This window comes from Hydra vulgaris, chromosome 13 (assembly GCF_038396675.1).
Source record: "Hydra vulgaris chromosome 13, alternate assembly HydraT2T_AEP".
Lineage (NCBI taxonomy): Eukaryota > Metazoa > Cnidaria > Hydrozoa > Anthoathecata > Hydridae > Hydra > Hydra vulgaris.
This window is the reverse complement of record NC_088932.1, coordinates 2,870,488-2,885,250: the sequence shown is the minus strand read 5'-3', so window position 1 is coordinate 2,885,250 and position 14,763 is coordinate 2,870,488. Positions and strand designations below refer to the sequence as shown.

Below are 14,763 nucleotides of genomic sequence, written 5' to 3'. Positions count from 1 at the left end.
AAAATGTAAGTCCTAGTATAGAATAGGTGTCTTGGAAATGACATAATAAAATTTCATTTTCATTTTAAATTCATATTTTTGTTAATTCAATAGATAAATCACAAGTTTCCAGAAAGAAGATTGCTTGTTTCAGAAACTTGTGGGTTTATATCACCCTATCTTCCAGTGAGTGAATTTTTTTAAAGTTTTATTTCATATTTAATATGTTTCTATTTAACATTTAAAGTGTTTTCATTTTTTAAAATTTTTTATCGTTATTTTAAAATAATTTTAAAAAATATTTATATTAATAAATATTTTTTAAAATTATTTATTTAAAATAAAAATTATTTAAGGTAGAACTTCAAAGTTCTTTGATTTTTTCAATGCTTTCACAAATGCTACAAGAAGACCGAAGTGAAATAGTACGTAGGTCTGTCATTAAAAGTTTAGCGATTGTAATAAGTGCAATTACTGATGCTTCTAAGTACTTACAGGTTTGTTCTTTTTTTTATATATATTTAGTTATTTTAATTTAAAGTTACTTCTTTCATTAGTTCCCTTTTTTTGGTGCATTAGGATTTTGTTACCAAAAGGATATTTAAAGTATCATTAAATACCTGACCAATTATAACTCTCAATAAATTATGGTCTTTATAGAGCTTAAAAGCAAAGAAGGCTTTCTATTATAATATTGAATAAATATTGCAACCATAACGGTACCAACAAATACAACAAGTTGTTATATTTAATAATGGTGTACAAAAATAAATTATTTTTAAAATAAAAATTATGAAAATAAAATTTGCACATAAATATTGATTGAAATCATTTTACTAATACTGATTATAAATAAATTTTTTCATCTTTAAATAAACTAAATAGAAAGTTAAAAATAAAAGTTTTAACTATTTTATAAAACAGACTTGTGTAGCATGTAATAGCAAACAGACTTGTGTATCATGTAATAGCAAACAGTCTTGTGTAGCGTGTAATAGCGAACAGACTTGTGTAGCATGTAATAGCGAACAGACTTGTGTAGCATGTAATAGCGAACTGACTTGTGTAACATGTAATAGCAAACAGACTTGTGTAGCATGTAATAGCAAACAGACTTGTGTAACATGTAATAGCAAACAGACTTGTGTAGCGTGTAATAGCAAACAGACTTGTGTAGCATGTAATAGCAAACAGATTTGTGTAGCATGTAATAGCAAAATAAACTTAAAGCAATGTGTGTTAAATAAAAATGCAGCTTTTGTAGTAAAAGAAAATCAAGAATCATAAAATATACTTACTCAGCAAAATTCAGAAAGTTGAAAAATAAAAAAAAATTAAATCAAGAAGAAAAATGTAGTTAAATAACATATAGTTAAATAAGATATAGTTTAAAATAAAAAATAAAAAAGATTAAATAATGTTTTTTTATATTTTGTTTTGATCCAACAAGTCTGAAGTAAGTAACAGCTTAACTAAATATATATTTACATCAGAAGCAACATAAACAGTAGTTTATACTTAAAGTATAAAAATAATTAAACCAATCAGGAAAACATCACAAAAGACTGCAAAAGTTTATTATTTGTCATAGAAAACAATAGAATATAGCAGATATTTTCTTACCGTTTGTCTTTCTTAAAAAGCTGTCAAAAAAAGCTATATTTTCTTTCTATACTTTTTTCTTAAAAAGCTAGCCATTTTAGAAATGTCTATTAATGCAAAAAATGCATTAATGGACATTTCTAAAGCTAAAAAGTTAAAAATAAAGTGTGCAGTGTCTTAAAATATATAAAAATATATAAAACAAAATTTAACATATAGCAGTGTGTTTAAAATCATTAGTTTAAAATACAATATATGTATATTTAAAAACGATATACATCAACATTTTGTTTTGCATATTTTTTTGCAATCATTAATAATCTGTTACGTAAGTTCTATATATTAAATTATTATTGTCTATGCTTTTTTTATTACTTATTGCTAACATTTTATTTACTTGTTGCTGACATTTTATTTACTTATTGCTGACATTTTATTTACTTATTGCTGACATTTTATTACTTATTGCTAACATTTTATTTGTTTATTGCTGATATTTGATTATTGCTGACAAAACAGAACTTACAAGCTTTAAAGTAAACTGCAAAGCATAATAAGAACAACAAATAAAAATGATATTAACAATGATTCAATTTTAAATAATATTTTAGGCTTATTCTTTGTTTGAATGTGGTTTATTGGATATAGTCGATGAAGTTGTATCAACTACTGTAGAAATATTTTTACCTGCACTTTCTGTGTGGGCTTGTGAAATCAACAAGCTTCAATCTCATTTTATACCAGAGCTTTTCAAAAAATCAAAAACAGCTTTGCAGGTTTTTTTATTAAACAAGTTTTTAAATTTTTGTATTGTTTTATTGATTTGTTTATCGGTTTTCACTATTAAAAATTTTATTTTTTTAATAGAGTTGGCAAGAAGCACATTTATCAGAAAATGCTGATGCTAATATGACTATGTTAGATTCAGAAAATAAATATAAAAAATATATTGATTGTTTAGTGAAGACTGTTTCTATATTATTTGTTAACTGCATCATAACAGGTATTCTAAATTAAAAAATGGTTAATGGTCAGTGAACATTTAGTTAGAACCAATCAAATTGATTTTTAAAAAGTCTTTTAATATCAAAACTAACTAATATAAATATATCATATGTTTTTTAAATAAGTTCAAGACTTTATTGAAAATTAAAATTTGTAATTGCTTTTCATGTCTGTAATATCTTTTTAACATTTTAAGCTTTTAAAGGTTTTGTTTTTTTTATAAACAACTTTATAAGCTTGTTTTTAATATTATAGTTTTATTCGGCTTGTCATGTTTAAAGTTTTGTCTTTTTACTTTTAAAACTTACTAATTATAATTTGAATACACTGGTAGTTTAAAAAGTTATTTTTTTATTTGGAACTTATAAGGAGCTTTGCTATAATTTATATATATTTATATATATAATATATCTTGAGAGTTCGAAATTTTTAAAATTCTCTCATTAAAAAATAGTCATATTACTTATATTAATTTATTAAATCTTATTGTATGATAATTATAATTATCACATGCATACTTTTTAATTATTTACATTATGTATCTAATTACATTATTATCACATTATCTCATTAATCTAACAAGTATTGACTACAAAGCTTTATTAATATCTTTTAGTGAAAGTAGTTTGTTATTTCACTTCTTATTATAGCATTTTAACACAAATAGTTTATTGAAAAATAAATCTGCAAGTTAATTAGCACAAACAGCTCATCATTGCATAATAGTACTCACCAATCAGTAGCAGAATACGGCAAATGGATTCTTGCATTAGAGTACCCTACACAGTTAATTGAGCCAGACTAAATCAAACATAATTGTTTAAAAACTGCTAATATATTAGCAGAGTTGCACTCTCTATTTAATGTAGTAGATTGCTAAGACTAATATAGGATTTAACAAAAAAAGTTTATTCTAACATTGTACCATGAATGATTTATTCCAGCTAAGTAGCACAGACAGTTTATTTGAACTCAACAACACAAACATTTTATTTGAATTCATATCACAAGTAATTTCTTGTAGAGTATAACTACCAATACTTTATTGTATCAGAGATAATAATTTAGTAAAAAAAAGTATAAATTCAAAATATTTAAACATGATAAAAAAAACTTTGACCCTACAATATTTTAAAACTTTACTCAAATAATGTTAATCAAAATGATTGGTTGCAATAACCACTGCTTAAGCAATGTTAATCAAAATATTTGATTTCAATGACCACTGAGCATTTTTTATTTTCATTGATTGTAACCTTCAATAAGTTTATAATTTTAATTTTAAAATATATATTTAATCAAATTTAGTTTAATGAAATTCTTACTTTCAACAATACCTATTAAAGTTTTTAGGTTTAAATTATTTTTGTTAATTTTTAAATTCCTAAGTTGGAAATCAAACAATTGTGCAATATATTACATAACTATTGTGCAATATTTTAAGTAAATTTAACTTCAACAAATCTCATCTTTTTAATAAAATCATCAGCATTATTATTTTGTTCCATCTCCACCAGTTTCAAAAACAGCAATGAATTAAGTGAGTTCCAGATAAGCTTTTTATCTATGCAAGTAATTTAGATGATAAAGCAGCTAATTATAAAAATTAACACGTCTTGAACACGTCTAAAAGGGTTTAAGTAATAAAGCAACATTTTTTCAAAAAACATCAAAATCCTTTTGGTATCCTTTTGATGGCAATTTTATTATTCTCTTTGCTCTTGTTCTTTGCTATCTTTTTAATGCTGCTCCTGTGACATAATATTTCTTTGTCAAGATAGGGTTTGTTTTGGTAAAAATTTCCTTGTATGAACCTAATCTGCTGTCACAGAATAAATTTTTTGAGTAAGAAAAATAGATCATAATTTTAAGGGACTAGATTGCACAATTGGTGTACATTTGTACATTTTTAACATCAACTTCATGAACTTGTCACAGCATATTTTCTGAGTATAATAAAAGTATTTTGTTTACTAAATGTGTCCTCTTTTAATGATTTTGACCTTCAAATGATTTAAAAACCCAACATAATTTTTTTTTGATGTGTTTATTTTCATGCCAGCAAATGCCAGTTCCATTTTTAGTTATTTTGGATGTTTTTAAATGAATTTCATTGGCAGAGTTAGTTGGCTGTTTACTGTATTCTGGATTCATATAATGTTGGATTCATGTTTCATCTATAGTGATGTACAAATGCAAAAACTTAGACTTGTTCTGCCTAAACAAGTTTAAAAAGAGTTCAGTATTATCAGTTATTGTTTTTGTTTTTGAGTGATCAAACATTTTGGCAAAAACATTTTTTACCTAAATGTTTGCATAAAATACTGAAAACTTGTTAAAATATATATATATATATATATATATATATATATATATATATATATATATATATACATATACATATACATATACATATACATATATATATATATATATATATATATATATATATATATATATATATATATATATATATATATATATATACAGCTCTCGGAATTTCAGTCGGCATTTGGCAATGCCAAACTAACTGTCGACCTAGTGTTTGAGGTCGTGGAAAAATTGCTGACTTAGTTCTATGTTTTATGGTTCTATGTTTTTTGCCAACCTGATGCGGACCTTTAACAGATTAATTCATTTTTGCTATTCCGAGGGCTGTATATATATACATATACATATATATATATATATATATATATATATATATATATATATATATATATATATATATATATATATATATATATATATATTTATATATATATATATATATATATATATATATATATATATATATATATATATATATGTATACAAATATATATATATTAACGAAGAAAAAACAACTTTTTCTATGGTACTTTAAGTTTCATGCCTCTACGGCAATCATCGGCCATTGAATACAAAATCAAAAACAAAAAAACCCACTAAAATATACAAAATTCTGTGTAGTGGGATCTTTACAAGCAACAAAGAAAAAACAAAATATTAGCTAATCACCTAGATACACCAAAAAAACATTAGAAAAATAATAAGAGGAACTTATTCTTGTGTCTGCATTTTGAAATCAACTCATTTTGTTTATTTAACAAGTTTTCACCTTTATATGTTAAAATAAGGAATTTTTTTGTATAAGCAAAGATTGCAAATTTTTGACGAGGAGTTATAAGGATTGCAACGTTTCACAATTTTCCACTTAATTGAGGGTGTAAACATTTAGTCTTTTATGTCCCAAATTTCTTTCACCAAATTTCAAAACTCTGTATCATTTTTATATTTATTAATGTTAAAAGATTTTAGGTGATTAGCAAACCGCAATTTAAATGGAGTTTCACATAAGCCAAAATATACTTTTTCATTATAGTCAGGTTTATTTGACGACATGGTGGCTTGATAAACAATGTTTTTTGTCAAGCACTGATTGTTCATGGGGCAGATTGATTTGTTGACACAGTTGCATGTTTTTCCCTCATCTTTACCTTGGCTATATAATATCCTGTGATTGTGCAAATTAATGATGGACTTGATGTTTGGCATACATGAGTAGCTTATTTTAATGGTATTTGGATTAAATATCTTGCGAAGTTTGTGACCAACCAGAACGTGCAGATCTACCATGTTCAAAAAACGACTGCTCTTTTTTGTTGCAACATTGGTACTGAAAGCTGGATTGAACCAGATTATGTTTCTTGTAATTTTTGAATGGCTTCAGTTTTTAATTTGAATGGTAAGCAATTTTACAGATAAAACCTGATTTAAATAATGCATCTTGATAAGGAGGAATGGATTGTTTAAAAATATTTTCGTTAGAAGAATTGGTTGACAATCTTAGTTCGATAGTTTGAGGAAGACTTTTTTAGTATGCTAGGAGGATGGTTAGAGTCAGTATGTATATAACTGATGGAATTACCAGGTTTTCAGTAAGGTTGGAAAAAAAGTCACTAAGATTTAACATTAAGTCCAGATAAATAACAACTTTAAATTACAGCTGATAGATATTTGAAGATCATAATTTTTAAGAACTTTCACAAAGTGTTTTTTAATTTTTTCCATTTGTTGGCCACTCCAATTCTTAAACACTGCTAGACCATCATCTCTATACAATCCAAATTCATCTTTATTGTAAGACTGTGATAATTGAAACCACAAACTTCTGCGCAATCAAAGGCTCCCATGGTGACATCAAAAAAACCTCCATTTTTTTAAATCCAAGCTTCACCATTGTTAAATAATAATGATTTCCTGGTGTAATGTATTAACTTTTTTTCATCTTCTTTTATAATTAAGTATTTTTCAGCAAAGGCGTTGTTCAGTAAATTTACATTAATTGTAGGATAAAAATCAGTTATATCGAAAATCAAGAATTTGTATAGATGTTTTTCTTTAATACTTTGAAACCAATCTATATATCATTCTGTGAGTTTAACCATTGATTTATAAAAACATTTTTACTAAGATCACTATTTATTTTTAATAGAATAACTTTAGAAATTCTTCCTACTGCAGGAATATAATAGCTGAGCTGTAGGGTTGTTTAAAAAATTATCCTTGTGGTCTTTTAGAGTTATAAAACAATTAAACTTGCCATTTAATTCAATTCTGTTGAAAACATCATGATTAGTTAAAAGATGTTTACTTTCAATATTAATTTGTTCTTTCAGATTTTGGTCAGCCTTTTTATATGTAGATGTAACGACATTCTTAAGGAGGTGGTTATACTCCTCTTTGGAAATTCTGTACATATTGGAGGTTTTGTCGGCTTGAGTTAAAGTTTTATGTTATTTGCGCAATGATTTTATATCGCTAGAAAGCTTTTCTTGAAACGTGTTGTTCACTTTACAAAATTTAATATTTTTAACTAGATTAAGTAAATCATTTTTAAACATAGCCATTTCATTTTGTTAAGAAAAAAAAAAGCTTTCCACCTCATTCTTTTTATTAGTGCTTCAGTCTTCTCCAGTAACTGTAATAAGAATTCTTCTATATATATATATATATATATATATATATATATATATATATATATATATATATATATATATATAAATTAGTAAAAAACACTTATCTAACTTTTATCTTCTACTTTAAGTTTCACCATTGCTGGATCATCAGGAAGAGTACCATTGCTGGATCATCAGGAGATCCTGATGATCCAACAATGGTGAAACTTAAAGTAGAAGATAAAAGTTAGATAAGTGTTTTTTACTAATTTATTATTGCTCTGTTCTTTAAGAACATTGAGCACTCTATTTGTAAAATACACTAACATAATTTATATATATATATCTTTGGTCCCGCGTAGAAAGGGCATAAGTCAATTTGACCAACTTTTTGAGACAGCAGTATCAATGTTTGAAAATTCCTACGTGTAAATTAATTATATCCTTTCATATTTAAGGTATTGTTATATTGTATATATTACATTCCTAATACATGTAACCATTAAAATTTTTGATACTATGAATATTTAAAAATACTATGAATATGAAAAAAATTTTTGTAAAAAATTGACTTGAGCCCTTTCTACCCGGGACCAAAGATATATATATATATATATATATATTATATATATATATATATATATATATATATATATATATATATATATATATATATATATATATATATATATATATATATATATATATATATATAAATGTATATATGTATATGTATATATATGTATATATATATATAAATGTATATATATATGTATATATATGTATATATGCATATATATATATATATATATATATATATATATATATATATATATATATACATATATATATATATATATATATATATATATATATATATATATATATATATATATATATAGAACCCTTAGATGTTGTCCGAAAGTTTTTTCGATATTTTGTTGACAAAAAGTAAAAATTAAAATGCAAGACCGGAATTTTTTTTTTTTAATAATGATAGACTGCCTGCCCCAACCAAACCCTCAGTCGATGTAGCAGCACTCCCTTGCGGGTCAGGCTATTTGTCAGTCGATGTAGCAGCACTCCCTTGCGAGTCAGGCTATTTGTCAGTCGATGTAGCAGCACTCCCTTGCGAGTCAGGCTATTTGTCAGTCGATGTAGCAGCACTCCCTTGCGAGTCAGGCTATAAGATAGTCGATGTAGCAACACTCCGCGCATGATTTACAGTAAAAAAAAATAAAAATAAAAACATTTTATTAAAAAAAATAAAAATAAAAACATTTTATTAAAAAAAATAAAAATAAAAACATTGTTTATATTGTTAAAAACATTCAAAATGTTATAAAAACATTCAGAATATTTTTAAAAACATTCTGGTCAATTAAATTTGCGTTTTTGTGGTTTTTTTAAAAAACGATTAATTTGTAATTAAATTAATGGTTTTTACTTTCGTCCAACACGGAAATGTTGGACGAAAGTCAAAAGTAATTAAAAGTGACGTATGTGTTGGCGTAAGAATCACTTTTTTCCTTCCGCTCTTCCTAAAGCCAACAAACTATAGAACTATATATATATATATATATGTATAAATGTATATATGTATATATATATATATATGTATATATATATATATAAATATATATATGTATATATGTATATATATATAAATGTATATATATATGTATATATATGTATATATATATATGTAATATATATGTATATATATTAATGTGTATATATATATATATATATATATATATATATATATATATATATATATATATATATATATATATATATATATATTAGGCCGGATCATAACTTAAAAAAATTTGGAAAATTTCTTCAGGAATTTCCAGTAATTGGCTCTCAAATACGCTGAATGCAATGCTGCAAACCGTTTTTCGCTACTACTTTGCTATACTTTGTATTTTTACCTTTGAAGTTTTCAAATAAATTAACTTAAAAACGCTCATTTGTTACATAATTTATTGATTGAATTTATAATAAAATTCAAATTATTTGAACAGTCAAAACAATATATCATTAGCAAACGTTGATTAGAAACTATACTTAAATGTTCTTAAATTCAGATTTTGTGTCAAAGTGAGGCATCAACTTGCGGCGCTCCAGTTGAACGCGAATATAGCCATCACGATTTTCATGACCATAAACTTTGGATGCTGATTCAGTCACAATTTTAATCACACGTTCAACACTTTGATTGTGACATGGAAATGGCTCAATGTCAATAACTATGTCTTCAACTGACGAAAGCCATGCCAATATTTGTACAGTTGGAATATGTTTTGTCAGAACAGGTTCCAAGCGGGGCTGTGTTTGCCAGTCAATCAGTTCTTCATAACTAGTCGCTTGAAATCGTATCTCAGGGAGTTGAAATTTTCGATTTGGTATGTCATCTTCACGAGCACGAAGAATTCTCTTCAACGCAAGCTTACGGATCACTTGACGGTTGTCTTTGAGCATAGCCAGAATAATGCTCTCGATATGAGCCGGGTAGCTATTGCGCTTCAAAACTTGCTGAACAATTATTCGATAACGCACAGGAAGAAATCGTGATGTTTTTATCATTTTATAATAGTTTGGAGCAGCATTCCAGCAGTTTGAATGTTTCTTAATGTCAAACCAAACAACCGCATATGAATTCACAATAAATTTAGCCAAAAGTATTAGTTCATTTGATGGATCTTCAGTAGATATATAGAGGCATAGAACACGGTTTGCTAGTGTCAACCACCTTGCATGGTTTAGTCGCCCAGGTGTTCTAGAATTAAATCTATCTGGTACAACACCTGTCTTCACCGCATTAACAATTTCGAAAAAGTACAGTTGATCACTGCTTAACAACTGCTTATTGCATATAATAGGTTCACCAACAAATATGGCAAAGCTGACTATGGGTTTCTGAACAGACATTGAAATAGACTTGCCAATTGGTCCATTAAATGAATGGGGTCCAATTGTTGCACCATCTAAGGAGTGAAAAAGATGTCGCAAAGGAAGCTCGTTCAGATGTAAAAGACAAATGGACCAGTGCAGTGGTCGACCAAGTTCAATTTCCATTCTGCGTATAACTCCATTGTTTAAACCAGTATTAACGTTAGTTGAATCAGAACCAATACAAACAAGTTTCGTGCAGTCAACAGTATCAATTATTGAATCTGCAATGGATTTGGCTGATCCACTTGTTGGCATACAATGATCAACATACTTTGAATTTGGCTCTGATAAAATGGAAATATGTTCCTCAGAAATCACAGTCTGCCTATCCCCCTCAAGTTTTAAAGTCTGATCGTTCCTTCCATCAAAATACAATCCAGTAATTCTACAATCAGCATTTTTACAGGATGTTCTCAGTAGTTTTCGTTCTCTGCGAATTTTATTCCGATCCACTGGCCCCATATGTTCTATACCAAAATCAACCAGAGTTGCTGATACAATCGCGGCAACTGCTCTCTCTGATATGCCAAAACCATCTGCTTGTAGAGCAATATTTTTTAAACAACGGTTTTTCAGACGAGTAGATGTGACTTTGGTATCGACATCTGATACAGAAGGGGAATAAGTTTCGGTGTCAGAATTGTTGTCTGTTTCATTATCTGATTCATTATCAGATGCTTCAACGACTCTGGCACACTTAACTACAGTCTCTTCCTTTGATAATGAAACAGATTTTCGTTTTAAACGCCTCTCAGCACGTGCGGATTCCTTCTTGTCGATTCCAGCTATTCTGCCAACACGTATAGTGCGTTGATCAGTTAGGAAGTCATGCTCAATTGCTGGCACCTTCAGAACCATTGGACAGCAACAAGACGAAAGTTCTTTGCATTTACACGAACAAATGTCAAACAATTTGTCAAGATCTTTTTCTATTTCATCTTGTTTGACTGTTGCAGACTTTGATCGAATCACTTTCTGAACATTGCCTATGTACTTCTCCAGCTGTAATTCTATGCCTCGAAGACTTATAGTAGGAACTGATGCTTTAATCCATATCTGAGAAAGTTTCTCTGCTAGTCTCTTACAAACAGACCGTAGTGGTTCAGTTTCATAATTCTTCTCAGACAAGTATGCTTTGCCTACTTGCTTGTGAGTTGGCAAGCAAAAATTGGGTAATTCACGACCTTCTCCAAAAAGTATATGATGATTCTTTGAAGCTTTGGATCTTGAAATCATTATTGTTTTACAATTTTATAACATATCAGAATTTCAGTTTTCAGATGATTCTTTGAAGCTTTAGATCTTGAAATCATTATTGTTTTACAATTTTATAACATATCAGAATTTCAGTTAATTTCTAAAAATACAAGATGAGACGGATAAATTCTGCAATCAGTTGATAAAAGCAGAAATTAATAAACAATCATATAAAAATAGAATAATATAATAATAATAATATAATAATATAAAGTTATAATAGCGTTGGAGTTAATCATATCATTAGGGTTAATTTAGTTAGGTAGGTATAGGTTTGGTTCAATTTCATAACCTTGGGATTATATCAAGTATTAGGGTTAAATGCATGTTTCAGTTAATGCATGCACTAAAGTAAATATACTTAGCATATAAAACCTTAAAACTTAAAAATACAAAGTATAATCAATTCTTTAGAAATATTTTTTTTGTAAATATTAAACAACACTATATCACGCCACTTTTCACAAATTCTAAAAAAAATTAATTTTTATGATCCGGCCTAATATATATAATATATATATATATATATATATATATATATATATATATATATATATATATATATATATATATATATATATATATATATATATATATATATATATATATATATATATATATATATATATAAATATATACATCTTTGCTTCCAACAAGGCTGCAAGCAACCACTCTTAGAGTTGGAAATTACTGGAAAAGAAAAGATGAAATTTGTAGAGCAAGATAACGACTGACAGGTGACTTATAAGGTTGCAAATTATATGAATCAAGAAAGCAAGTTGAAGGAAGTGAATTCCAAAGAACTGAAGTTCGAGGAAAAAAACTAGACAAATAAGAGTTTTTGAACCACTTAGGAATAGTCACATAAAAAGATTTTATTGAATGACGGGTAAGAGACGCTAGCTCTTTAGAGCAGTGCCCATTTAGTATTTGTAGAAAAGAGAAAGAGAAGCAACATTACAATGATGTGATAATAGTTGGAGGTTGGCTGCAAGAGCAGGTCCAACTATGTTTATAATGCATTTTTGCACCTTGTCTAAAAGAGAAAGGTATCACTAGAATATCTGCCTTAGATATAACAACAGTATTAGAGAATAGAATCCGGAGTAAGAAAGTGTCGAGCTCGATAAAGAGATGCAACCTTAGCAGATGCTAATTTTTGCTAACTGATTTGATATATGGTTTCCAAGAAAGATTGGAAGAGTTAATCCTAGAAGATGAAGGGTAGATGACTCTTCAATTACATTACCGTTCATAAATATAGGAAGACCTAAATTATTGCAATAATGATTGGCGGAAAAAAATTGGGTTTTATCTGAATTAAAGTTCACTAGGCACTGTGAGCCCCATGCCGTAGCAGAAGTGAGATTCTTTTCAAGCTCAAGTGCCCCCTCCAAGCAATCAGAGAGTGTTGGCTTCTTATCATGACAAGAATAAATGGTAGTATCATTAGCGAACAATGCCACCTCAGATGTGAGAATATCTGGAAAATCAATAATGTAAATTAAAAAGAGTATAGGGCCAAGGATTGGACCTTGAGGAACCCCTGAAGTTACAGAATATGAAAAAGAGTGCTGTCCATCGAGGACAACTTTTATACTACAATTGGAAAGTAAGGATTCTATAATCCTAAAGTTGTTACCAGATACACCATAAGAAAAAAGCTTATGGAGAAGACCAGTATGTCAAACTTTATTAAAAGTTTTAGACATGTCAAGAGCAATAGCCTTAACCTCTCCACCTCTATCTAATGCACGATAAAACCTATCGGTTGTTACTGATAGCAAATCAGTTGCAGAATGAGAAAATCGAAATCCATATCGATGATCAGAAAGTAAGTTATTAGATTTAAGGTGAGAGATTAAGAGTTTGTTAATTAAAGATTCTAAAACCTTGCTTATGATAGGAAGAAGACTAATGGGACGGTAGTTAAATGAGTGCGATCGCTCTCCAGAATTTTTCAAAATAGGGATAACAGATGTCGCTTTTCAGCATGCTGGAAAACAAGACTCCGATAAGCACTTGTTAAACAGTTTTGAAAGTATAGACAACAGCTCAGGAGAATACTTCTGCAAGACAATAACAGGTATGTTGTCAGGACCACAAGCTGTAGAGTCTAAGCAGGAAATCAATTTAAATACAGTAGCTGGAGTGATAGGAATGTCAAGAAATGGATCAACCTGTTTGGCGACTATATCAGGTAGAATGCAACTAGTGGAATCAAGAGATGATATTAATGAAAAGTTCTTAGCAAACAATTCAGCTTTGTCTTAGAGTGAGGTAACAAAGTCTGTACCATACAAGAGAAGTGGAATAACAGATTTGCCCTTATTATTGATACTGTTAAAGATTCTCCAGAAGTGACGAGAGCCTAATTTTTGTGATGAAATACGAGATTTTATGACCTGAGAATAGCAGGCTTTGGTGTTAGACAAAACCTTTTTACAATGTTTTCTTGCAATAGTAAATAGGCATTTGTTTTCTGGAGAATTGTTTTGCTGATAAATATGGAAGTAATGGTTTCGATTGGAAATTGCAACAGCACATTGTGAGGGAAACCATGGAGAAGTGTGAGGCTTGACTTGGAATTGTTGAGAGGGAATAAAAGATTGCTTTCCACATCTGTCGACCTGAAAGTGTTTGAGGTTGGCAAAAAATTGCCGACCTTGTTTCTATGTTTTATGGTTAGACCTTTGTATCAAATAATTTTTGCTGACCTGATGCCGACCTCAAAAAGACTGAGGTTGGCAAATTATTGCTGACCTCATTTTTCCTATTTCTGAGGGTTGTATATATATATATATATATATATATATATATATATATATATATATATATATATATATATATATATATATATATATATATATATATACATATATATATATATATATATATATATATATATATATATTGTATATATATATATATATATATATATATATTTTGTATATATATATATATATATATATATATTTTTTTTTTGTATATGTATATATATATATTTTGTATATATATA

General features: G+C 27.6%; 1 protein-coding gene across 1 annotated transcript in view; it reads left to right on the top strand.

The window, feature by feature from the left end:
• The window catches only part of LOC101234826 (RAB11-binding protein RELCH), a 61,207-nt gene that overhangs the window by 21,856 nt on the left and 24,588 nt on the right, over nucleotides 1-14,763 (top strand). Inside the window, exons 12-15 of the mRNA XM_065816751.1 lie at nucleotides 94-165; nucleotides 336-476; nucleotides 2,193-2,357; nucleotides 2,449-2,584. Coding sequence (XP_065672823.1) covers nucleotides 94-165; nucleotides 336-476; nucleotides 2,193-2,357; nucleotides 2,449-2,584 — 514 coding nt within the window. The remainder of the gene's footprint in view (nucleotides 1-93; nucleotides 166-335; nucleotides 477-2,192; nucleotides 2,358-2,448; nucleotides 2,585-14,763) is intronic.